This window comes from Muntiacus reevesi, chromosome 7, assembly GCF_963930625.1.
Source record: "Muntiacus reevesi chromosome 7, mMunRee1.1, whole genome shotgun sequence".
Taxonomy (NCBI): Eukaryota; Metazoa; Chordata; class Mammalia; order Artiodactyla; family Cervidae; genus Muntiacus; species Muntiacus reevesi.
Genome location: NC_089255.1, coordinates 56371206 through 56397203, shown reverse-complemented (window position 1 = coordinate 56397203; position 25998 = coordinate 56371206). Strand labels below are relative to the sequence as shown.

Sequence of the window (25998 nt, the reverse complement as noted above, 5' to 3'; positions counted from 1 at the left end):
ACTCATCCTAATCTTTTCAGGGCTGTAATCATACAGATTACCACTTCATCAACATGAGAAGTTAAAAAGGAGAACCATATAGGGAACATTTTCCCAAAAATCCATGCCTAGCCAATCTTCATTTTCTGAATTAAAGAATCATGGATATAGACACTTGGGACTTCATGGTTTTCAGTACTCCATGATTATATTTGGAAAGTGCTCTCTATCTGTCTCACATACACATGCAAGAAATTCCCGAGAAAATAAGAGTAAAGAATTAACATGGGTCTATTGTGTTTACTGTATACCAGTTGCTTTATATGTGTTAAACCATTTTATCAGAATGAGATTGAGAATCCATGATTTGAAAAAACACATCAGAAGGAAGATGATCATAATAAAATCGTATATAATGAAGTTTGTTAACAGATGGTTTTGGATAAAAGTAGTATCAAATTTTTGCATTTCCCTACCCACTGCAAACACACACACACACACAGACACACACACCCATCCCTCTACACCCCTACATAATAAGTGTACATCGAATAAAAGCTGAGCATTTCACTCATCCTGTAAGATGTTGAGGGCACATATCACATTAATTGTTATAATGGAGATCTATTTATCAGCATCTCTTAGTAATTAAGATTTGTAACTTAAATCTCATTTATATGAGACTAAATTAACACCCTTGTTTAGAAAGGCATTTTCTGTTAACATGGAATTAATCAAGCAGTTTGTTAACTATGTATTTCTCAGAAAACAACTGATTTTGACACACTGTCTGGCTCAATGTGTCTCAGAAAATTACCTTTTTTTTAAAAAAAATCTTTATAGTTTAGGGGGCCAAATATAAATTTACTCAAAAAGACCAAAAAAAAAAGCCCTTATTTAATACATCAGCCCCTTCATTTCAGTTCAGTTCAGTCGCTCAGTCGCATCCAACTCTTTGCGACCCCATGAACTGCAGCATGCCAGGCCTCCCTGTTCATCACCAGCTCTCGGAGTTCACCCAAACCCATGTCCATTGAGTCAGTGATGCCATCCAACCATCTCCTCCTCTGTCATCCCCTTCTCCTGCCCTCAATCTTTCCCAGCATCAGGGTCTTTTCCAATGAGTCAGTTCTTTGCATCAGGTGGCCAAAGTATTGGAGTTTCAGCTTCAACATCAGTCCACCAAGGACTGATCTCCTTTAGGATGGACTGGTTGGATCTCCTTGCAGTCCCTTAGTGTTTTTTTAAAAAACATCTTTATTAAGATGCAACCCATATTATAAAATTTACCCATGTAAACTATACAACTCAGTGGTTTTTAGTACATTCACAGAGTTGTGCCACAATCAGCAGTCTTAAGTTGAGAACGTTTTCATTATTCCTGAATGAAACCTTAAACCATGAGCAGCCAGTCTCTACTCCTCACTGAAACGCTCCAGCCCTAGGAGACCACTCATCAACTTTTTCTCTAAATTTGCCTGTTCTGGACATTTCAAATAAATGGAATCATACAATATGTGTTTCTGACTGATTTCCTTCACTTAGCCTCATGTTTGGGTTGGGAGTTTCATCTGTGTTTTAGCATGTGTCAGTGCTTCATTCCTTTTTATATGGATCAATAATATTTCATTGTATGGAAACACACGCTTTGTTTATCTGTTCTTCAGTTGATGAACATTTGGATTGTTTCAACTTTTTAGCTGTTACGAATAATGCTGCTGTGAACATTTGTGATTCCCAGGTGGCTCAGTGGTAAAGAATCCACCTGCCAATTCTGTGGGTTCCATCCCTGGGTCGAGAAGATCCCCTGGAAGAGGAAATGGCAATCCACTCCAGTATTCTTGCCGAGAAAACCGTGCGGTCACAGAGTCGGACATGACCGAGCGACTGAGCACACAATCTGCTTTCCGTTTTCCTGTGTACAAGTTGCTGTTTATACCTACTAGTGAAATTGCTGGGTCATAGGGTGACTGCTTTTTTTAATAATTTGAAGAACTGCCAAATTGTTTTCTAAAGTGGCTGCGCCATTTTACATTCCCACCACCAGTATTAGGGTTCTGATTTCTCTGCATCCTAGTCAACTCTTGTCTTTTTGATTATAGCCATCTTTGTAGCTATAAAGTGGTAACACTCATTGTGGTTTTGATTTGCATTATCCTGATGACTAATGATCGAAGAAGACAATGGCCACCCATTCCAGTACTCTTGCCTGGAAAATCCCATGGACAGAGGAGCCTGGTGGGCTGCAGTCCATGGGGCCTCGAAGAGTTGGACACAACTGAGCGACTTCAATTTCACTTTTCACTTTCATGCATTGGAGAAGGAAATGGCAACCCACTCCAGTGTTCTTACCTGGAGAATCCCAGGGATGGCAGAGCCTAGTGGGCTACCATCTATGGGGTTGCACAGAGTCGGACACGGCTGATGTGACTTAGCAACAACAATAGCAGTGACTAATGGTATTGAGCATTTTTTCATGTGCTTTTAGACATCTGATATCTTCTTTAGATAAATGTTTCTTCAAATCCTTTGCCTATTTTTAAATTGATGTCTTTTTACTCCCGATTTTTGTCAGTCAATAAATATTTATTACTGATAAATATTCTTTGTATATTCTAGATTTTTTACCAAATATGTGATTTGAAATTGGTTTCTCTCATTCCAGAGCTTGTCTTTTCACATTCTTGGTGGTGTCAGTTGCCCCACAGAAGTTTTAGATTTTTATATAGTCCAATTTATTTTTCCTTTTGTTGCTTGTACTTTTGTCTTATATCTAAAAAATCACTAATTCAAGGTCATGGAGATTTACTCTTTTTCTTTTTCTTTTTTTTTTTTTTAGTGTTATGGTTTTAGCTCTGATATTTAGATCTGTAGTTCATTTTAAATTATTGTTTTTGTGTGATATAAGATATAAGGGTCCAACTTTGTTCTTTTGCTATTGTCCCAGCACCATTTGTTGAAAAGACAACTCTTGCTCAATTGAATTGTCTTGATATCCTTGTATTGATAGAAATTCAACTGACCACAAAAGGTTCTGAACTCTGTTTCATTGATGTAAATGTCTTTCCTTGTACATCAAAGTGCTATCTAATTACAATAACTCTGTATTAAGTTTTTCAATTGGGAAGTGTGAATCCTTCAGCTTTGTTCTTCTTTTTCAAGATTTTTTGGCTATTCTGGGTTCCTTGGATTTCCATATGAATTTTAGTGTCACCTTGTCCGTTTCTGCAAATAGCTGAGATCTGTTCAAGGGATTGTTTAAGTCCAAATCAATTTGGGGAGGACCCCTTAGGTTTTGTATTCATAATACTAAACTTAAGTTCTGCCTGTTTTATCCTTTCTTAGAAATATTTACTTTTAGTTTTCTATAAGATTTTACACATACTCATTAAAGTATAATTCTTACAGTGTATCCATGTTAAACTAATCATGAAGAAATATGAAGTGATTATTTTTTGTATTGTTAAAAGCACAAAACTGTATAAACTAAATACTGCTACAGCAAAAAATCTCTACATACAGAGGAGTTATATAGAGGAGTATCAGAGGAGGCATCAAATTATTTCACAACTGTGTAAATTAAGCAAAATTCTGTCACAGAATTTCCCTAAGTCCTTGGAAATTTTGTTTTGCTTTGTTGTTTTTTCTGATGATATTCATTTTGTATTTGTAAGTATTAGCAAAGGTTTTGGGGGGGGGGGATAGATATGAATAATGCCTTTATGGCCTGTAGGTAAGGATTACAAAAATAAACATTTTATAGTTTTGTAACGCTTTAGATTCCATTGGTCCCTAGAATAAGATGTGGGCAGCTACATAAACTATAGTTTATGTAGTTTTGTTTACCAAGTGAATACCATAATCCAGTGGTTCTTGACATTGGCTGCTATGCATTAGAATTCCTAGAGAGCTTTTGAAAATCCAGATGTCCCATATAGCACATCAGACCAATTAAATCAGAATCTCAGTGGGTGGGGCAGGGTGTTGGGACTTGGACATCAGAATTTATCAAAATTGTCCAGGTAAGTCCACTGTGCAGCCAACATTAGCTATGGTGATAGACATTTGAAAGTCCCAATAAGATTTTGCTCAGGAAAATACAGTTATCCTAAAGCAGCAATTAAGGCATGCCATCTGAATTATATGCCACTTTGTTACATCAGCCACTGTGAAAAGTGTTATGGAATTATCAGGATGTTATGATTTGGGTTTGCCTTTGCCTGTGAACTAATGATAAAAGATTATCTAGTAATCACCAGAATTCCAAAATTTGATGCTAAGAAGATTAATTATGTTCTACCATATAGATAGGGATTTGAGTTGAAATGTACATTGCTAAAGGGTTAAGTTTGATAAACCACCAGTTTATTGGAAAAATTACTGGATTGAGAGTTTGGGAACCCGTGTTCTTGTGCTCACTCTGCTATGTAACTTTGAACCAGGGTATTTAGGTTATAGTTTATACAATGAGGTAGTTGAGCTGGAGGCGATCACCAAATTATTTATTCAGTAAATTGAATTGCCTGTTGTGAGCAAGGCAAGAATGTGGGGATGGAACAGAACATTGCAAAGCTCAAGAGAGGACAGACGAACATGCCAAATGTGTAAGTGTAGCCATAGTGAAACGTTCAGGGAACTCAGGGAGCACAGTGCTTCCTCTGGTTCAATATTGGGACAAATGTGATAGTTTTCTGTTTAACAACCATTCCCAAATCCTTTCTTCCTTGCTGGCAGAATCCATCTCTGAAATAGACTGAAAAGGCCAGATGTTTCTTTTTTAGCTACCCTTGCAGGGGAGCATGGCCCCAGTGCTGGTCAGTGAGACCAGCGGAGGAATCTGTCAGAGTTTTCCTTAACAAAAGTTAGCAGTTGAGAAAATTCCCTTCCTTCCTGTCATGACCTTGCTGCATGAGGATGTGATATGTAGTGATACCAAGATCATCTTAAGACTAATGGCCTGAGAATAAAGGCCTCCATGCTGGTTATAGTCAAAGAGAAAATACAGCCTGAATTTTTTATGTCAACACTGAGCTACTAAACTAAACCTTCAGCCACCTCCCTGTGGAGTTATTAAATGAGATAAAAATGCTTAGTGTTTGAACCCTTGGTGCTTTGAGCGTTATCTGTTGATCATTGGTCATCTGGGAGGCTGATTAGAAATACAGATTCTTAGTGATTGCGTCAGACCTACTGCATGAGTCTGAACTTTAATAAGATCACTAGATGGATGACATGCACATTAAAGCTTGCGAAGCACCAGTTTAAACCACTTTGAATTGGGTATTCTGTTATATGCAGTTGAGAGCTTCCTTACTAATACAAGTACGTTATAGTTTGCTGAAAAGACTTCTGATTCAGATGTAGGAAGTTGCAAGAGACTTCTTATTCTCACTAAAACAAGCAATATAAATGATGTAATACAAGATCAAAGATCTTAAGACACATGTGGCCCATAATCAAGAAGACAGTCAATAGAAGAACCAGAAATGATCCAGATATTGGTGTTATGAGTCGGAAACTTTGTGACAGAAATACCAGATCTGGTGGACAAGGTGCACCACATGTATTAACAGATGAGGAATTTTGGCAGAAACGTGGAAGCTTTTTTTTTTAAATAAGAAGCAGAAATACTAAAAAATAAGAAATATAATATCAGAAATTAAGATAGTTTAGATGGGCTCAGCTGAAAATACCTGACAAGCTTTGGCCAGATTCCTGGGAGCAGTGTGCATTGGGGGAGGGTTCTTTATGAGTTTACATAAGTAAACATGTGAGTTTCCTTATGAGTTCCTTATGATTGCTGTTTACCTTGAACAAGAATTATACAACACTCACTGCCCTGATTATTAAGCCCACAAATATTTCTTTTGATAGAACACTGCATAGATTTACCAGGCCACTTGGCCTCACATATTTTCCTGGTAATTTTCTAACAGAAAAGAAAATAATTGAACTTCTGTGAAGACACGCCTATGAAGGCCTTCCTAGATTACTTAGTTACAATTTTTACCTCTCTCAGGAAGTTAATGAGAGGCAGTCTTGGTAACTTGGTCCTACTGTGTGTAAGTATATCTTATTTGGTCAGCTTGTGCTGCAGTTATATCATTATCATTTTCCATTCCCTTCCCATTTTCAATTTTTCATTGAACATATGGTAATAAAATATCAAATTTTCACATACCAAGTACTATGGGTTTCTAGAAGAACTATTTTCTTAAGTAACCTTGTTACTGCCCTTCAAGGCTTAGAACAGTGCCAGAAGGTTTCATATGATCACTCAGTACATACAGAAATCTCTTTTCAATTAGAACTTAAATTTTTGGAAGTTGTTTAAAATGTTTTATTTTATTTTTGACTGCATTGGATCTTCATTGCTGTGCGAGGGCTTCCTCTGGTTGGGGCAAGTGGGGCTACTCTTCCTTGTGGTGCACAGGCTTCTCATTGCGGTGGCTTCTCTTGTTGTTGTTGTTGTTGTTGTTTTCATTTATTTTTATTACTTGGAGGCTAATTACTTTACAATATTTTAGTGGGTTTTGCCATACTTTGACATGAATCAGCCATGGATTTACATGTGTTCCCCATCCCAATCCCTCCTCCCACCTCCCTCCCCATGCCATCCCTCTGGGTCTTCCTTGTTGCAGAGCCCAAGCTCTAGGGCTCAAGGGCTTCAGTAGTTGTGGTGTACAGGCTTAGCTGCTCTGTGCCACGTGGCATCTTCCCCAACACTGAACATGTGTTCCCTGCATTGGCAGGCAGATTCTTAACCACTGCACCACCAGGGGAGTCCAAATTTTTGAAGGTTAAATTGCCTCTGCCATCCCCCAAGGAACTCTAGCAGTTCTTTGCTTAAGAATAAGACAGTGAGTTGTTTTATTTCCTTAATCTGTTTATAGATTTTTTATGATTTAGTTTTTTCTTTAAATATTTGTAGAGTAGCTCATTATTACTCCAAAAAGAGCCTATTTTACTTTCACAAATGGGAAAATTTCTCAGTTCTTTTTTTTTTTTTTTTGATTCTGACTCTTATGGCCAGAATATTGCATTGGAAACTTATAAATACATACTGAAGATGAAACAGAATTATTGTAGATGTTATTTTTTTTTTTTGCTTTCCTTATTTATTTTTTAAGAGTTGTTAATAATGAATTGTATTTATTTTGGGGGGTATCACCAATTAAAAATGCTGTGATGGCTTCAGGTGAACAGCAAAGGGACTCAGCCATACATACATATGTTGCAGATGTTAATCTTGACTTTTTATTTCAGCTTCAGTTGTACATACTTCTAATAATTTCTGTTAGAACAAAATGGTAATGAGTTACTAGCAGTAATAGTGAAATTAACAAACTGCTTTATTTTGCAGGGAAAATATTTATCCCCAAACAGAAACCTGTACAGACTTTTACAGAAGAAAAAGTATCTCTTGATCCAGAACTAGAAGAAGCTTTGACAAGTGCTTCTGATACAGAATTGTGTGACCTCGCAGGTATCTCCTAAAATAAATTAATTTGTGAGTGAGAATAAGGGGAAAATGCCAACACACACCTGTATTCACTATACAAATGCTGGCTTTTCCTAGCGAAGTGGTCCTGAATATGTAACCATGTATTTGGCTTTGTTTTTAACACTATAAATCTGACATATGGGATTTTGTTTCTTTAAATTCTCTTAATGATGGAATTTTAATGTTAATGGAATTTATTGATTATTGGATGTCTTTTTTCCCCGTTCTTGCCATCTTTGAAAGTCTTTATAAATGACTTTTCATCAGGCAGTGCTCAGCTAAAAGCTGTCTCCAAGGTCAAGGTCAACTAGTATCCCATTTTATCAGAAGACCCAGAAATGGGTAACTGGAAATTAGATAAAATAGTCCTATAATCCCACTTTCCTAACTTTTCTGAAGTTAGATGGAACTCCAAACCTCCCTGTGGTTATTCATTACCCATTTCTTATCTGGACCAGTGTCTGCCCCCAGCTACCTCCACCCACACCCATTTTCCTAGATAGAAAAATATGCAAGGGAAGATCTTAGTACCAAATAACCCCAAGAATTAACCAAAGAAGGACAGTCAGGGTGTGGTACCACACCTGGAGCCAGGTATCTTATTGCCTAGGGGGCTGAGGACTAATGCATTTGTAAATAGTACGTTCATCAGAATGGAATGGGCCAGTACAGTTGTAGCTTCTGCCTCATTTGTGCAAAAGGGCCGCAAAAACAAGACCAAATTTATTTCTAGTCCTTAAGGGATGTGATTTTAATCTTAAATGTGAGAATTCAACTGTACTTTTTAGTACTCTGCTCTCAGCTGAAGTACAAATGTAAATTAATATTAAGAGTCAAGGTTAAGTTGAAAAATCTGTTTTTTATCGCATTCTGTTTGGAGAAACTTTGTGAGAAGGGTAGATGGATAGCAGTAGATCATTTCCATTTTCTCTCTTGGCCACCAGATGGAGCTAAGCACAGGTTTACATTTAGGGTCAAGCTGGCTCCAGCTGTGTCTAAATTCAGAAGTGGGGAGAAAGTACAAGGGTATTGATAAGAAAGAGATTGTAGGGGATTTTTTTAATCATGTTGTCTCCTTTTTTGGGCTACAAAATGTGTGTTTAATTGAATATGAAAATGTCCAGAGAATATTAAAATCATTGATAGAAATTTGGGGGTATAAAATAATGTTCTTTTTCTGTATTTATAGCTATTCTTGGGATGCACAATTTGATAACGAATACACAGTTCTGCAACATTGTGGGAAGTAGTAATGGTGTCGATCAAGAACATTTTTCAAGTAAGAACTTATAACGCTTTGTGAATTCTAATCTTTTGTTAATTATGTTTTGTTTCCTCCATGTAATAACTTCAGTATTTGCATGCCAAATGTTACATATGTGTACTGGAATCCTGAGATTCCAGTTATATGGTACTGACAATAGAAAATCATTGAAAATAGAATATTAAATATTGTATGCTTAATGTGTCAGCAGACATAATAGGAACCACTCTCACCTTACTAAATAATGCTAGTCAAACTTGGCTTTAATTGACATTTTGTTTTCAGTGTTCCTGATTTTCAGGAAATCTACAACAGTGCTGACAAAGAAACTATATTATAAAACCAGATTCAGGAGAAGGCAAAGAATTCTTCAGACCCTAAACCTTTTTGTCTGACGCAATGTTAGACAGACTAAAGCAAAGCTTTTTTAAAAAATTTATGTATAAAACATTTTAAAACTACCAAAATAATGCATATTGTGTAGTAAATTCTAAGTAAGTGTCTCTATTCACAGCCATCCTGCCTTCTACTTCCTACACCACCACCCCATCCTTAGCCATGACTACTAACTATTTGGAATGTATCCTTCCCGACTTCGTGTTATGCTTATATAAATTTATATATGTACACGTTATAAATGATCTTTTCTTTTCTTTTACAAAAATGGGGTCATACAAGAGGCATTTCTTGTTACTTAAGTTTTCAGTAATAATTCTGCTGGCTAATTTTTTTTTTAATGCTTATCATGGGCCATGTTCTTCTGTGCACAGCTCTTGAATGTAAATTGTTCTCAATTCTCACAACAGTTCTACGAACTATTATCTCTAATTTGCCTGTGAAGGAGCTGAAGTTTTATTTATTTATTTTTTTATATCATTTATTTCTATCAATTCTGCTTCCCATGTCCTAAGCAGGTAAGTCAAGTTCTCCAAACATGTTACCATCGTGAGTGAGATTTCTACCTTTAACAATCTAATAAATCATATTTTCATCTACGAGTATCACCCTCCAGATACGGTGACTCAGGGTCAAGATATGGAGACACACTTGCAGTTTAGCAGATGAATTTCTAGCCAATCATTATCTGAGTCTGGAAAGTCTTTTCTTTTCTTTTTTTTTTCCATTTATTTTTATTCATTGGAGGCTAATTACTTTACAGGAACTGAAGTTTTAGAATGATGAAACTAGGTTTAATATCCCACGAACTTGGTGGTGAGGATTTTAATCTATGCTATGTAATATATCGCTTAGCAACATATCACATTTCCTAGTGAGTGCATATAGATTTACCTCATTCAAACATCTTTATAACATTCTGTTTTATGAGTGTTCTATAATTGGCCATTCTCCTGTTTTGTTTTTTTTTTGCTCTTTATTGTAGAAATGTTCAAGCACACATAATAGAAGAGGGAATAACATATCCATCATCCAGCTTCAACTGTTTTTCACATCTTGGCAGCTCTGTTTTGTCCACCTACTGCCTCCTTCCCATCCGTTCTACTTTGTTCCCTGAAATATTTTAAAGCGAATCCTGTTTGTCTGTATTACTTCACACATTTCCATATGTGTCTCTCAGAAAAGCCCTTCTTGTAATGTAACCACAATGCCATTATCAAACTTAGATTATGAGTAATTCTTTCATGTTGTCTAATAACCAGTCCATGTTCAGATTTTCCATATTCTCTCAAAAATGTCATTGCACAGCTGGTTTGTTCAAATCAGGATCCAGAAGGGTCACACATTGCATTTGGTTGTCATTTTTTTTTTTTCAGTTCCTCTTAATTTCTTAACAGTTGTTAATATTTTGTCATATTAGAGCTTTGAGTTATGAGATTTTATCATATTAGAACTTTATCTTGAACATTGCTGAAAGTAAATGGGATCACCATTTGTATCAGCTTGTATCAGCAAATATATTTTTGTGATAAAGATATCTTGTAATACACCAGGAGGCAAGAGGCAGTGAAAATACTCGTTTTTGAAGGTTAATAGATTGCAAACAAGTTAAATGTTGAATTATGTTTGGTACTTATAGTCAGTAAAATTTTATTTCCGTGCTTTGTGTGTCAGCACATAAATGATCTTTTAGAAATTTGGGGAAAGAAACTTATAAATTAGTTCTACTGAATGTGTGTGTGTGTTTGTGCTGTGTGTTTCCAAGTTAATATATGCTCTCACTATAACAGTGTCAATCAGTGACATGCTTGCTCTTTCCATTTGTCACTGCAGATGTGGTAAAAGGGGAAAAGATTCTTCCAGTATTCGATGAGCCCCCAAATCCAACCAACGTTGAAGAAAGTTTAAAGAGGATTAAAGAAAATGACGCTTGTCTTGTTGAAGTTAATTTGAATAATATAAAGGTAGGTGTGATAAGCAGGCAGAAAGCTGTTTTGAGTTGCTTTGAAAACTCAGTTGGATCCAGGCTGAGAGCTGGGTAGTTTTGTTATAGGCTGATCCCTTCTACTTAATGGTAAAGTTTTTACTTTTAGTAGTATGCTAACAGAGATTTCTTCGAATTTAGAAGTTAAGGTATAACAGTATTTTCTGATTTACTTGTTAAAGGCTATCATATATTAATAGATGTCAGTATATCTCTTGGGCTTCCGAAGTACTGCCCTCTTATAAGAGCATTTTAGTCTTTCAGTTTTTGTCTTTTCAGTCAGGTCCCTTGATATATAATGTAGATGCCGTGAAATTCTCCGTCTCGTGTGCACTTCAGTGAGTTAAAGCAAGTGCATACAATTGCACCACGACCACCACCACCACTGTTGGATGTAGATCATGTCACACCCCTGTGTCATCATTCCCTGCCACCAGCTCCAGCCCCTGACAACCGTGAATCTGTTTTCTTTCCATTATCATTTTGCTTTTTCCAGCGTTTCATATAAATGGAATCATATAGTGTGTAGCTGTTGAGTCTGGTTTCTTCACTTAGCATGACACTTGTGAGAGTCCTCCGTGCTGGTGCGTGTCTCCTGACTGGTTTGCTCTTTCGTGTTGCTGAGCAGTATTTCTTTGGATGTGCCGCAGTTTGGGTGTCCATTCACCAGCTGATAGACTTAAGAGACTTAAGAGTTGCTTCCAGTTTGAGATAATTATAAATAAAGCCACTATACACATTCACATACAGGTTTTTGTGTGAATTTATGTTTTCATTTCTCTTGATTACACACCTAGAAGTGGGCTTTGTGGGATCTTAATGGAATTTTTAAAATGCAACTCTTCTGTGAAGTAAAGAAAGAAGAAATGAGTAGGGAGAGCATAGGGATAATTAATTACCAAAGAGTAAACTCAAATGATCTCTTAGATATTATTAGCCATTGTATAATAGCCTTGTTACAGATTCCTCATTTTAAATGTTAATTTATCTGAATTGAAGGCAGAGAGAACATCTGGAAATTACAGGAACCTAGGGAATAAGACCTCTGTGCTCTTTCTGTGGGTGTTCTTTCCTGTGAGTGGAGTCAGGACAGCCTTGGAAAAAGCTAATGTGCCTAGTTGATCACTTATCTTTTTTTTTTTTAATTTAGTTCTCTGTATCTTGGTCTCTAAATTAATAGTAATGATCTGAAAATAACCAGGCTACAGGAAGTTGAAGTCTTGATACTAAGAGGAAAAACAGATGTCTCCTAAAACTGTCTCTTTCCTCATTTCAAGTTAATCTCTCTTAACACCTTATAGCTTGTGACTGAGAACAGTATGTCATCTGCCTCAGAAATCACTATAAGTAGATTCCCACATCTTTCTCTTTGTAGAAAAATGAAACCATTTAAAATACTCATAATACAAATAATTAAAAAGAGAATAGTGAGATTTTCTTTAACCTCGTGCTAGAAAAGCAGCGATGTATGCTTTGCTCTATGCCAACAGTTTGTGCAGATGTACCATACTAGAAAAGTCAGAGATAAAGTGGCTGAGTTGTTAGTTTTCATTTGTAGGCCAGTGGTTACATGTACATAATTTCTGAGTACATTTTAAGCAAAAGAGAAAGTAGAGATGTCTTTGATTATTGGATTGAATTTACTGAAAACTAAAATGTAATAATGTTTCACATTTTTGTCTTTCAAGAATATCCCAATACCAACCCTAAAAGATTTTGCAAAGGCTTTGGAAACCAACACACATGTGAAATATTTCAGTCTTGCAGCCACCCGAAGCAATGACCCTGTTGCTACTGTAAGTAAGCTGTGACTAATAATATTGAAATTATGACTGTAATACCAGGGTATGTTACAAAGGTGACTAAACTGGTTTTATGAAAAGATTTGCTTTTTTTAATTCACTATACTTCAATAAAAAATAAATTTATAAATAAATAATTTTAGTGTAGTTTAAAAAATTATGTGTTCTAAGAGCTACTGTTAGTAACCATGATGTTCAGCAGTCAATAAAAGCAAGTATCAGTTTAAAAAAATTTTTTTACTCTTTTTTCAATTTCTGATTACTCACTGTTAGGCAGTACATTATTTACTATGCTCTTATATTTATTTTTTCCATGTATTTCCCTTCTTTGAAAATTTTAAAACATGAATGGAGTCATTCTGTGTAAGCTGTTCTGCAACTAAAATTTTCACTTTAATATATCTTAGAGGTCTTTTCATATCAGCATATGAAGTTCTAAATCATTCTTTTAAACCTGTAGAGGGTTTCATTTATGGATCTACAGTGTTGGGTTTTTATTGATGCTTTTTATGTGTCTGTTGAAATGATCATGTGGTTTTTGTCCTTTATTCAATTGATACATATCACATTGCTTAATTTTTGTATGTTAAATCAATTTTGCATTTCTGGGGGAAGTCCCACTTGGCCATGATATAAACCTTTTCTTCTTGACTTTGAGGGTATTAATCCGTTTCATTCTCCTTCTACCTGCTTGGACATTCTTCCTCTGGTCCCTAAACTGGTTCCTTCTTATCTCCCCAGCATCTGAACCTCTAAACGGCTCAGAGCTTGGCCCCAGTCCCTGTTCTTTTCTTTGTCTACACTCACTTTCCAGGTGATCTCATTCTGTTTCATTGCTATATATTGTCCATATATGCCAGTGACTCCCAACATTATTATCTCCAGTTCATATCTCTCCCCTGAACTCCAAACCCATGTTCAGCTTCTCTTTAACAGCTTTTCTTTACTTCTCCTTAACAGACGTCTCAGACCGAAATCCCAAACCAGACTCCTGACTTCCATCCCATACTGGCCTCTCTCACACTCTTCCCTATCTCACTAAATGGAAACATCATTCTTTCATTTGCTCAAGTCAAGATAATAATAATGGAGTGACTTCCCTTTCTCACAACCTTAAATGTACATCCCACTCTGTCTTCAGATATTTCCTTTATATCCAGTCACTTCTCACCACGTTTACGCCTCCTTACCCTGGTCCAAGCCACTGTCTTCTCTCATCTGGATTATTGCAGTGGCCTCCTAATTTGACTGCATGCTTCCACCTTACCCACCCCAAAGCCAGCTCTTTTTTTTTTTCCCAGTGGGTTTTGTCATACATTGATATGAATCAGCCATAGAGTTACACGTATTCCCCATCCCAATTCCCCCCTCCCACCTCCCTCTCCACCCGATTCCTCTGGGTCTTCCCAGCCCACCAGGCCCGAGCACTTGACTCATGCATCCCACCTGGGCTGGTGATCTGTTTCACCACAGATAATATACATGCTGTTCTTTCGAAACATCCCACTCTCACCTTCTCCCACAGAGTTCAAAAGCTAGCTCTTTATACAGCATCACTAGTGACTCTTAAAACTTAAATGATTTCATTCCTGTACTCAGAAGGCTCCAGCAGATCCCTGTCTCACTAAGTAAAAAGCAGATTCTTTCAGTGGCCTAGTAAGGCCTTAGCTGAGGAGACTCACCTTTCTTGCCATTTCTTTCATTTTACTCCAGCTGTACAGCCTCCTTGCTCCTGTCTCCCTAAAGATGCTCCACGTAGTTTCACTTCATCACCTAAGTTAGAGTCCTTGCTCAGATGTCACCTTCCAGGGGAGGCCTTTCCTGAGCCCTGTATATAAGATAGCAAGCCAGCTTTCCCCCCAACACTCCCCATCTACTCTGCTTTGCCTTTTTTTCCTCCTCTATAGCCCTTTTTACCATTTGACATTATGTTTTGCTTTCTTATTTATTATCTGGGCCCCCCACTAAAATGTCAGTTCCATGAGATAGAGACTTGTGTGTTTCACTTCAGAGTCTATAGAGCAGTGCCTGTCAAAAATAGGCCATTGGTAACGTTTTAATAAATGTGGGTATGGATGGATGGATAAGGAATTTACCTCAGGTCACATGGCCAGTTGTTGCTAATAGGAAGTGCAAGAGTATAGATACCTGCCCCAAGTTCTTTATAGTGTGGCTGCCCCTGTTGCCTTTAACTTGACTTTAATTTTAAGTTTGATCTTACCCCATGTTCTCGGGAGTTTGGCCTTTCTTTTGACCCCTCTGCAGGGCTGTATTAATAAACTCACATTCATATTCTTCTGTTACCCCCTCTCCAGCCCTTCTCTTTCCCCTCTGCTCACTTACAGGCTTTGTTAATTAATCAGTATAGCGTTTATTAAGCACTGGGTCAAATGCCTAGCACTGCCACATCCTGTGGGAAGTTGTAATGCAGACAGATGGAAGACACTGTTCTCTGAGGTGGTGAATATTTAGTTAGGCCCTTCTTTTCCATGCTTCTTGTGCTCTAGCAGTTCCAGTTATTTGTGTCCTTTCGGTTCTTGCTTTGGAAATTAGTTCATAATTTCCCCTTATTTGCACTTCACTGTAACCTAGCTACAGCAGGACCCAAGTAAGAAAACTTGTTCCAGAGAGACATTGGTGAAGTTATTCCTACACAGACAGAGAAAGTAGGAGAAACATGGGAGAAAGAAGCAAGAAGCAGAAGCATGAATGAATAGCAGTAGAGAGTGTTACCAATAGAGAATTACACATGACAACAAATTTAAAGTTTGAGACCAAGTACATGTGAAAAGTAAACACATGTGAGATCTCTGAGGTGGCCTGTCAAGCTTAAACAATCTAATAGGAAACATTAAGGCAGCTGTATTGATTTGTGTATTTCTTCAGGCTTGTTCAGTGTTTATTTACCAGGTGCTGTCAAACTAATCTCCAACTATTTTCTGTAATTTCCAGGCTTTTGCAGATATGCTAAGAGTGAACAAAAATTTGAAGAGCTTAAATATGGAATCCAACTTTATTACAGGAATTGGGATTCGAGCGCTGATCGATGCTTTGAAAGAGAACGAAACCCTGATGGAGCTGAAAATCGACAACCAGGTCGGTGTTCTGCAGCAGCAGCTTTGGAGAAGCTGCAGCCCTCACTCCGGGCAGAGCGTGGGGACTCAGGAGGCGGGCAGAAGGAAGGCTTTCCAGGGAGCCCTGGGAAGGCAGAGGCCTGAAAAGGGGTGAGAACTTTTGGGGCATCCAGAATCTTAATGTATAGAAAGGTATACAAGCAGCTCTCCCTGGTTGGTCTGTAGAGGATTGAGATGGCTAGTGGTTTTGAACTAGAAGGATTCTTAAAGGTGACAGTCCAGCCTCAAAGTTTTCAGTTCTTAGGTAGCAAGAGCCACATAATAACCTTTTTGTGGCTATAACATATCAGTCCCAGACATGAGGTGAACAGAATAGTTCCTGAAAAACAGAACAGCTTCCATCCAGCCACGTTGGGTGCTGACCCCTAAGATATCGCTGGATCACCCAGAGCCAGATTCACCTTTCTTTAGAGAAATAGAGAAACACATGTTAGAAATTATTCCATCCAGAGTGTAGTTAACTAAAAATAAAACAACATATACATTTGACTGAAATACTTGTTTATTTTATTTGAAAAGTGACTTCAGTTATTTTTTTAAAATACGTGGTAAATGACTCCCTCAATTCTTCAGCGTAAATAAATTTTGTAGATTATGAAGACAGAATTATATCTTAAAATTTAACCAGAATGCTATTTAATCAATGTTTCTAATCTTTTATTGAGATTTAATTCACATACCATAAAATTTACTTGTTTAAAGTATACAATGGAACGGTTTTTAGTACATTCATAGAGTTATATAACCATCACCACTGCCTAACTCCAGAACACTTCCATCACCCCAAAAAGAGATTCAAACTCACTAGCAGTCAATTCCTATTCACCTCTCCCACCAGCCTCTGGCAGCCACTGATTTACTTTCTGTCTCTATGCATTTGCCTATTTTGGACAGTCCATTTGAGTGGAGTTATGTAATATGCGATCTATTGTGTCTGCCTTCTCTCACTTAGCAAAATGTTCTGGAGGTTTATTCATGTGGTAGTATGTTATCAGTATCTGTTCTTTTTTTATGGTTGAAGAATCTATTATACTTGGTTAGTTTCCACTTTTTGGATTGTAGAAATATGTTTCTATGAACATTCAGGTGCAAATTCTTATGAATATGTTTTCATTTCTCATGGGTATATAGCTAGGAGTGTAATTGCTAGGTTACATGATAACCCTGCACTTAACTTTTTGAGGAATAGCTGAATTGTTTTTCATAATAGCTGCACCATTTTACATTCCTGCCAGCCTGTCTGAAGCTCCTAATTTTTCCATATATCTTGCCAATACTTATTATTGTCCATCTTTTTAATTATGATCATTTTAGTGAGTATGAAATGGTATCTCATTGTAATAATCCACATTTTTTTGATGTCTATATGATTATATACTAAACTTATTTTTTTCCTTTTATATGTTGTAAGAATTGGGAAAATATTTTTAAAGAATCATCATGAACATGAATGTCTTAGATTTGACCTATATTTTGAACTAGCTTATTAATACTGTTCTTTATTTCTAATTATTCCAGAGGCAGCAGCTGGGGACAGCTGTAGAATTGGAAATGGCCAACATGCTTGAGGAAAATACCAATATCCTTAAATTTGGATATCAGTTTACTCAGCAAGGACCCCGAACCAGGGCAGCTAATGCAATAACAAAAAACAATGACTTAGGTAAGACATACTTAGCATGAAATCAAAATTCTGAACTGTAATATTAAGCTAATGTATTGAAGAAACTTGGTTTTAATAAGTTTTTACACAGGAATATTACTTGGCCTTTGTTTCTGAAATTTGCAGTTCTTTTAATACTGACTGAATTAGAGTTCAGTTTAAATGAAGTTGTAGTGATTATTAGGTTAGTGGGTGAGAACCTACTTTGTAGCTTTTAGTGAAATATGAAATCGTTTTCTGCAACAGATATTTTGTTTTCAGTTATAAGTTACCTCTTGGAGCTATTAAAACCAAGATTTCAACATTATAGGAAAATATTGCCCTTTTGATCAAACAAGAAAGTTTCACCCTTTTAGAAATTCAGTTTCACACGGTAATATATAAAATAGTTGTAGTTTTTTAATTTTAAGTTTGGTGTTTCTTATTGAAGGGGCTTCCATGGTAGCTCAGACCGTAAAGAATCTCCCTGCAACATGGGAGACCCGGGTTCTATCCCTGGGCGGGGAAGATCCCCTGGAGAAGGGAATGGCTACCCACTCCAGTATTCTTACCTGGAGAATTCCATGGACAGAGGAGCCTTGCAGGCTCCAGCTCATGGAGTTGCAAAGAATCAAACACGACTAAGCGACTAACACTTCTCATTGAAATATTTTTTTAAATGCATGCAGAGAATTAAAATACTTTTTAAAAATTAATTTATTTATTTTAATTGGAGGCTAATCACTTTACAGTATTGTAGTGGTTTTTGCCATACAGTCACATGAATCAGCCATGGGTGTACATATGTCCCCCATCCTGAACCCCCCTCCCACTTCCCTCCCTCCCCATCCCATCCCTCAGGGCTGTCCCAGTGCACCAGCCCTGAGCGCCCTGTCTCGTGCATCGAACCTGACTGGCAATCTATTTAAAGGGAGTCACATTCCACTGTGATACAGTTCTTCTGGCTTTAGCCATATTTGAATTTGCATTTTTAAAGATTTCTGGAGCAGAAAAACCTTTAATCCAGATCATTGTGAAAAATATTAGTTCAGACTTTCTGTCCTTTGATGACTCCAGTTTCTCATAGCAGATTTTAGCCTCTTTTTTTTAAAAGGGAAATTTGATGTGTGTTGTTTATTTTAGATGTAGTTTGGGAAGTATGCTGATTATTTAGTATTTCTTCATTAGTTAACTTCTGTTTTTTACACTTCAGGAATTTAATTTTGCCTTTTACGGCAGTGTTTCTCAAGTCTAACTGAACTTCACAGTTAGAAAACCTTAAGGACATATACCTTATTGGCTCTAAAAAGTTAGTTTTTTACTTACTAGGTTATACTTCATTCTAATAATCTATTTTATTTTCTAAGACTTTAAACTTTTGAAGGTCGGGGGCCATGTGTATCTTTTGAATCCACAGCTGTCTTTAAAACCACATCTGACAATAGCAGGTACTTAATACAGATTTATTAAGTAAAAAAGAAAGTAGTAAAGTTTGAATCCTGCTCAAAGTTGAATTTTCTTGTAACTAAGCAGCTTTCCTGGGACACTTTCCCAGAATGGGAGATAGCAGAGAGGAAGAATGGAGAGAGAGTGTCTCCATTCTTCCTCTCCTCTGAAACCACCTTAGCTTCCCCAGGATCCCACCAGCATCCTTTTGCCCTAGCCTCTGTCTCCTGTGTTCCTCCGAGAGGAGGTACCAGCAGCCCTCTGGCAGGAGCAGCGCAGTGACAGCCCATAGGTATACAGCCTGTACATGGAGGGGTGCCAGCCTCTCCAGGCTCAGCAGTTGTGCTCTTCTGCATGCATGTTGTGGCAGGTGCTTTGTCCAGATCGCTCTCAGAAAGGCAGGCCTGATATCAGAGCCAGAGACTTTTGGCAGATGGAAGATGCAGGGCACAGATGAAAACAGTTTCCTGGGCTGCCTTCTGTCAACACTGAGAAGTTAACGAGTTGTGCATAGGCTTGTGTAAGAGGATGAAGAGCCCATGTGGTCGGACACAAAGCTGAGGCAGACGGCTTTGTGCTGGTAGCTCTCTAGGAAACCGCCTGCCCTCCCCACGCTGTTTCATTCTGGCCAAAGCCAGAGCTTCAGACATGGGTCTCAGGCATGAAATGAGAATAAGGACATTCCTGGAGTGAGGAATTGCATGGATAGAAGCTCAGATTTGGGACTAAGCAAGTTATTTATATGCTGAAGACAGCCTGCAGATTTTGAGAATTGACTCTCATAACAGGATGCAGGATCCAGAATAAACTTTGCACAAGTACTTGCTATTTGAAGCTAACAAAATGAAAATAAAATGCTGCCAGTGGATTAAGAGGGAATACTGATAGAAGGCACTAAATTTACATGGTCGGGAACTTAGATTTCTTTGGGATTTATGTGGAGGTATTTGAGAGCCATTATAGGCCACTCACTGAGTGCATGATTAAAATGATGCTTCAAAAACATGATTCTTACTACTCTTCTAGAGATGGAGAAGAAATGAGATCAATTAGGATTTATTGGCAATTGACTAATCATGAAGTATGGAGAACTTATGTTAGTGCAGTGGGTTTTGGAAAGAAATTGCTAAAGAATTGTGAATAGGGCCAAATTTATTAGTCTTTCATCCACAGGCTGCACTGAGGAATTGCTGAGGTAACACCTGGGCACCCGTGAGGAACAGGGGTCAGGAGTGGCGCTCTGCCTATCTTCCTCTGCTGTCTTGTGCTCACAGCAACAGCAGCCTACCTTCCATCCACCCTCAGCTGGTTTTACTTTTTACCGGGCACTTTGATCTCTGCCTGTAGCTCAAGATGGCAAGCCTAAAGACTGTTTTCTTACAAGCATTCTAGTATATGGTAACTGGACAGCGATACCAGAGAACAAGACTTAACAACTTGTACAGCATCTCTGGGGCATATAATTTTCCTTCACCGTGCAAATGGGGCTGTATCCTAGCTTTAGTGTCCCGATTTTGATAATGTCTCCCTCTCTCATTGTTTTCTTAGTCTCAACTTTTCATTGAAATAATCCTACCTACTCGCCATCTCTCCAGCTAAGAAGTATCACGGCTATAACAGCAAAGAGGTTATATGGTGTATGTGCAACATTCGATTGAACTCTGTCTTATGTTCCTATCTTGACACTCACTAACTACGTAATCAGTTTTCTATACTTTGTTCTATCTGTCCTATCAATCTTGTTTTTAATGTGCATTTTTAAAATAACATGCATTTTAACATCTGAAATGGTCTGCCAATAACATCCAAAATACTACTGCAATTCAAAATTTTCTTGGAAATGTTCTACTTTAAAGAATGATATGATTTGCCTTTCAGATATATCCATGTGGTTCAGATATCTGTATACATCAGTTAAGTTTGTATTTGCAGACTCGGTTCTCCATTTGATTTCTTCCCCTAATATTTCAGTGAACTTGTTGTTAACATGGGCTAAAATTAGAGTTGAGGTGCACATAGTTAAATTATGTATATAAATGTTCATGGGGACCTGAAACTGCAGCCCTCCTGGTTTTTATTTTCTAGCCAGCACCCAGCCAATAGCTGGACAGGCCTTTATGCACATCACTTGATTGTCCAGTATCATCTCTTAAAGGCCAGTGAACAGAAGGCAGCAGTCAGAACAACATGAGAGCAAGACCCGTAGCCTGGCCAGAAGGCCTGTGCGCCTGTTGGCTTTTCATTCCTCTGTTAAAACAGCCAGTTCAGGTTGAACAAAGGCAAGTGCCTTCCTGGTTGCTTCCACAGAAGAGAGTATAAAAGAGAGTATAAAAGAGAGTATAAAATTAACAGACCAACCATGTAACTTAAACAGAGAAACTTACTGGTAAGAGTATCAGAACCAATTATGTGCACATGCAGATTCTCTAACTTTATAAAGGCTAAATTGGCTTTCCTCACCCTGAAAAGATAACTGGCCTCAATGGCAACCCAGTCCAGTACCTTTGCCTGGAAAATACCATGAACGGAGGAGTCTGGTAGGCTGTAGACTGTAGGCTGAATGCTTTCTTTAGTAACACAATACTAAGCAGCCTTGGGGCTTCCCTGGAGGCTCAGAGGGTAAAGCATCTACCTGCCATGCGGGAGACCCGGGTTCGACCCCTGGGTCAGGAAGATCCCCTAGAGAAGGAAATGACAACCCACTCTGGTACTCTTGTCTGGAAAATCCCATGGATGGAGAAGCCTGGTAGGCTACAGTCCATGGGGTCGCAGAGTTGGACATGACTGAGTGATTTCACTTTCAAGCAGCCTTGAATTGCACAGCCAGGAGGTTCAGGTGTCACTATTCTCCTGTTACAGAGGATGAGTTGAGGCTCAGAGAGCGCACACTACAAAAAGCAGCAGGTTCCCACTCTGCTGCTGACTCGATGGTCAGCAATAGCAGCTGGCCCGATGCTGAAGAGCCCTGAGCTGCCGGCTCTCAGCAAATGTTCTCTGGTGGCTGACAGGTGAGAGAGAAGGTAGCAAGATCCTGACTGAAGACCTCGTCCTGCTGCCAACGAGCACGGCCTCGCAGCCAGGGTCTCCAGCCCGTGCATAGGCTGGGCACCCTCAGACGTGCACCTTTGTTTACTCTGCTAACGGTGGGTCAACCACTTTGACCTCCCGAGTTCATGGTAGCCAGAGGTGAACATCACCATATTACTGGGGTCTAAGATCTTCATTACTTTGCATTTGTTGTACTCTCAGAACCCCAAACTGGCTCATTTTGTAGGCGATAAGAGAAGGAAAATTTGGAGAGCAGTAGTAGCAAGTCACTTAACCTTTGAAACTTTCAAAAGTATTTTTGGTATGTTCTTTCACAAACTAAGGAAATAACCAGAAGGGCACGCAAATTACCTTTAATACTTTCTAATCCCAGCTGCCTGTGTGTTATTTCAAAATTTAACATGGTAAGTTACCATTTTTAATGAAGGTATAAAATTTTTTAATACACGGATGATACAGGCACAGTGAGTTGAAGGTGACTGCTGACCATTCTACTGTAGATTTCTAATGTTGCTGTTGTATAAGCAGAGGGGAGCTTAGCTCCTCAGTTCTCAGCAGGTAAGTGAACATAGTAAAGGATATGAGTTTTTATTTTAATGGCTGTGTGAACTGCAAACGGACAATCCATTTTTTTTTTATAACTAACTGGATTGCATAGAAACTTGTTTGTCACAAGCAAATCAACATTGTACAAACTAACAGGGATTTCTAACATTCTTTATTTTCTCATAGTTCGCAAGAGACGAGTTGAAGGAGACCACCAGTAAGTCTGCAAACCTGTCATATTTGGAAGACATTGAAAGATCACCGAGGGTTCTTGTCATATCAGATGTAAAATTTTCCTGGGTAGAAGGGAAAAGACTGGAAATCTTTTTTTTTTTTAATTACATGTATCTTTTTTTCTAGTTTAAGGTTGTTACCAGTTTCAAACTGTAAAATCAATAGTAGGTGATATTTTGTATACTAAAGCATTATTTCTGCTAAAATTGATTTTAATTTAGCTTAATTAAATGTTTTGTGATGAGTTGGGTTAAAAAAAATACAGTTGTAAAAAAGTTTAGGAAGTCATTTATGTAGAATAATATGAACATTTTAAGGACCAATAGTTTTTAAGTCAAAAAGGGACATTGCTGATGTCAGAACTGCTGTCGTACTTCTTAGGTACAAGGCACTTCAAAGCTTTCCTCATTCCATGGCATGGAGACTTTTCCATGTTTTCTAGAACACACACACTTCTTTCTTGAAAAAAGCAAAATGCCAACATCTTAAAACAGATTACTTAAAACTTGGTCATCTGTCTTAAGAGTCAAAGCAGGTCTCTAGGCGAGAGGAAGCGGTCTCCAGTGCCTCCCGCACACTGCACCTGTCTGGGGTGTCAGCACCTACAGTTTTTTTAAACAAAGTCATCAGCTTGGCTAGGTTACACACTTTGTTTAAAAAGTAGTTATGTCAAAAAATAAAAAGTAGTTATATCTAAATTCATTACAGGCTTTCATTTTAATAATGTGGGCATTATTAAGTTTTTGTGAAAGTTCACAGTAAAAAAAAAATCTGAGTAGGAAAGCTATTTTCTTCCCTGTAAAAGGCATACAGCTCACTCTGTTATTTAGGGTGAAAGGAAAAAAAGAGCTGTTGTTAAACACGTGAAATCAGACTTATTAAATGGTAGAGATTAAGTCTTAGGAGCATGCAGAACGGTCCTTTAAATTGATGGTTACTCCAAAGTAAATTAGAAGCTGACCTGTGTATAAATTAAGAGTTTACACAGGATAGTAACATGTTCCTATATGCAGTGCAGGGTTGTCTGGATGGTATACAATCACCCCTTACTACAGATTTTCCAACCAATAAGGAAAATAACTATTCTTGATAAATCTAATTTTTATGAACTGTTTCCTTTCATCTTGAACTTTTTGGTCCATATTGTATAAAAGTAGTTTCTCATAACAAGATGTCTTCCTATCACTCAGAGTATTAAAGTGAGTGGTTGAACAGTGAGGTGTGGTGGGCAGGCCACTCCAGGTCCAGTAGTGTGATAGCCAGTGTGGACCTGTATTTATGTCAGGTTCCAGGGCGGTCCCGGGAGCAGGATATGGCAGAGGCTGTACAGCTACAGAGGACAGGGCACAGTTGTTCAGATTGTGAACAATTCAGGCCTGGCTGTGTCACTTACAGGGAGATTTTTCTAAAGGGAGGAATCTCTTTCCAGAATAGGGGAGAGATGCATTCTTAATTTTTTTTTTTTAAACTTCTTGAAACCAAATTATAAAAGTCTGCTCCTTTGTCTTGGGCTAGACAGTTTGTCTCGAGTTAGATGGCTCCCTGTATGCTATAGAAATAAACCTTCTTGAAAGGTGAAAGCTTTCCTCATAAGGACTGAGTGTGAGTTTCTCTGGAATCAGTATCCAGTGTTTGAAAGGGGCCAAAGATTGACTTTGCACTGTTCCACTATTCCCTTTTGGTTATAGGGTGCTGGAGATTTTTTTTTTTCCCCCAAGTTAGCAAGTCAAGCTCACTCTCACTGGCTCTTTCCCTCTCTCCTTTTTCATAAATGACTTTGGGAATGTACTTGATTTTTAGAGACTGCACAGTTCCAACAGAGCGGGGAGTTGGCCTGGAGCAGGAGTACAGAGCTGCCAGTACACTTTTAGCAAGGCTTCCTTTTTTGCCCTGCCCTGTAACTCAATAAATTGATAAGTATGTTACCCTGTCTTCCCAAAAGTCTTTTTTTTTTTTTTTTAAATATAGGTAGGTAGGGCTCCACCTAGAATTCTGTATTATACTTATGGGTAATATCTTTTCAGTTATTATTTATCAAAGTATGAACAAGTTGAGTGTTTTGCTTGTACCATTCCAGTTCTGAGCTACAACATATATAATGGAAGAAAAGATTTGTTAATAAATAACTAAAGGTGAACATTCATCTATCCGAATACAGAAAATATTTCACAAATTGTAACACAAAGGAGAAAATGGATGTTTACTTTGATCTTTAAAAATCTGGCACCTCTCAAAAAAAAAAAATCTAGCACCTGTTTTCCTTTTAGTAACTTTCAATATTTCTATATTGTGCTAAAATTTTATAATAGAATTGTGAAGTAGTCTTGATTTTTAAACCAAAGATCTTCTAAGACATTTAAGTTTTTGTAGTGTAACCAGTATAGACTTATCTTGTTATCCAAGCAAAGACTGTTCTTTGCGTTTTTAAATTGCTGTTTTTTAAAAACCTTTTAATTTCACATTTTTAAAAATTTTATATTCATATTTGTCAGAAGTTCTAATTTTTCCAGTTTGTCTACATGAAATTATTATGTATTAAAATCAATATTAATGATATTATTAAAATGGATTTTGGTGCTATATACTTGTAGCTAAAAGTAGAAGTCTAAAGAATAGGTGAAATACATTCTCTAAGGGTGCCTGTCATTTAAAAGACCAAATAAACATTTTGTGTTTAAAAAAATTAGACTGTTAGAAATTCTAAGAATTACCTTGGTTGTTAAATTGCAGATTCTCATGATTTGAATGAAATAACCCACATACTTGCTTTGTGCAGTAGGTACTCCCTCAAAAAGTTAACAGGTATAGAGCTGTAAATTCTTTTTCCATTGACAGTATCTGATGTTTTTTCATTTAAAAAGCGGAATCCATGGTATAAAGAAAATTATAAAAGAAAACATGTTTTGATGGAAAGTTATGTCCTGTTGTACTTTATTTTAACCCTTGCTGCCATTAAAATAAGATTAAACAATTCATGAGATTTCATAAAATTGTAAAATTTTGGCTCTGTGGTCCTAGA

At 37.5% G+C, this 25998-nt stretch overlaps 1 protein-coding gene across 1 annotated transcript in view; it reads left to right on the top strand.

Moving 5' to 3' along the window:
- TMOD3 (tropomodulin 3) overlaps positions 1 to 25950 on the top strand; it is an 86225-nt gene extending 60275 nt beyond the window's left edge. Inside the window, exons 4-10 of the mRNA XM_065940042.1 lie at positions 7343 to 7465; positions 8673 to 8762; positions 10977 to 11107; positions 12816 to 12923; positions 15882 to 16025; positions 17582 to 17726; positions 22932 to 25950. Of these exons, the coding sequence (XP_065796114.1) occupies positions 7343 to 7465; positions 8673 to 8762; positions 10977 to 11107; positions 12816 to 12923; positions 15882 to 16025; positions 17582 to 17726; positions 22932 to 22966 (776 nt within the window). The 3' untranslated portion in view covers positions 22967 to 25950. The remainder of the gene's footprint in view (positions 1 to 7342; positions 7466 to 8672; positions 8763 to 10976; positions 11108 to 12815; positions 12924 to 15881; positions 16026 to 17581; positions 17727 to 22931) is intronic.
- Positions 25951 to 25998: the final 48 nt, after the last annotated feature.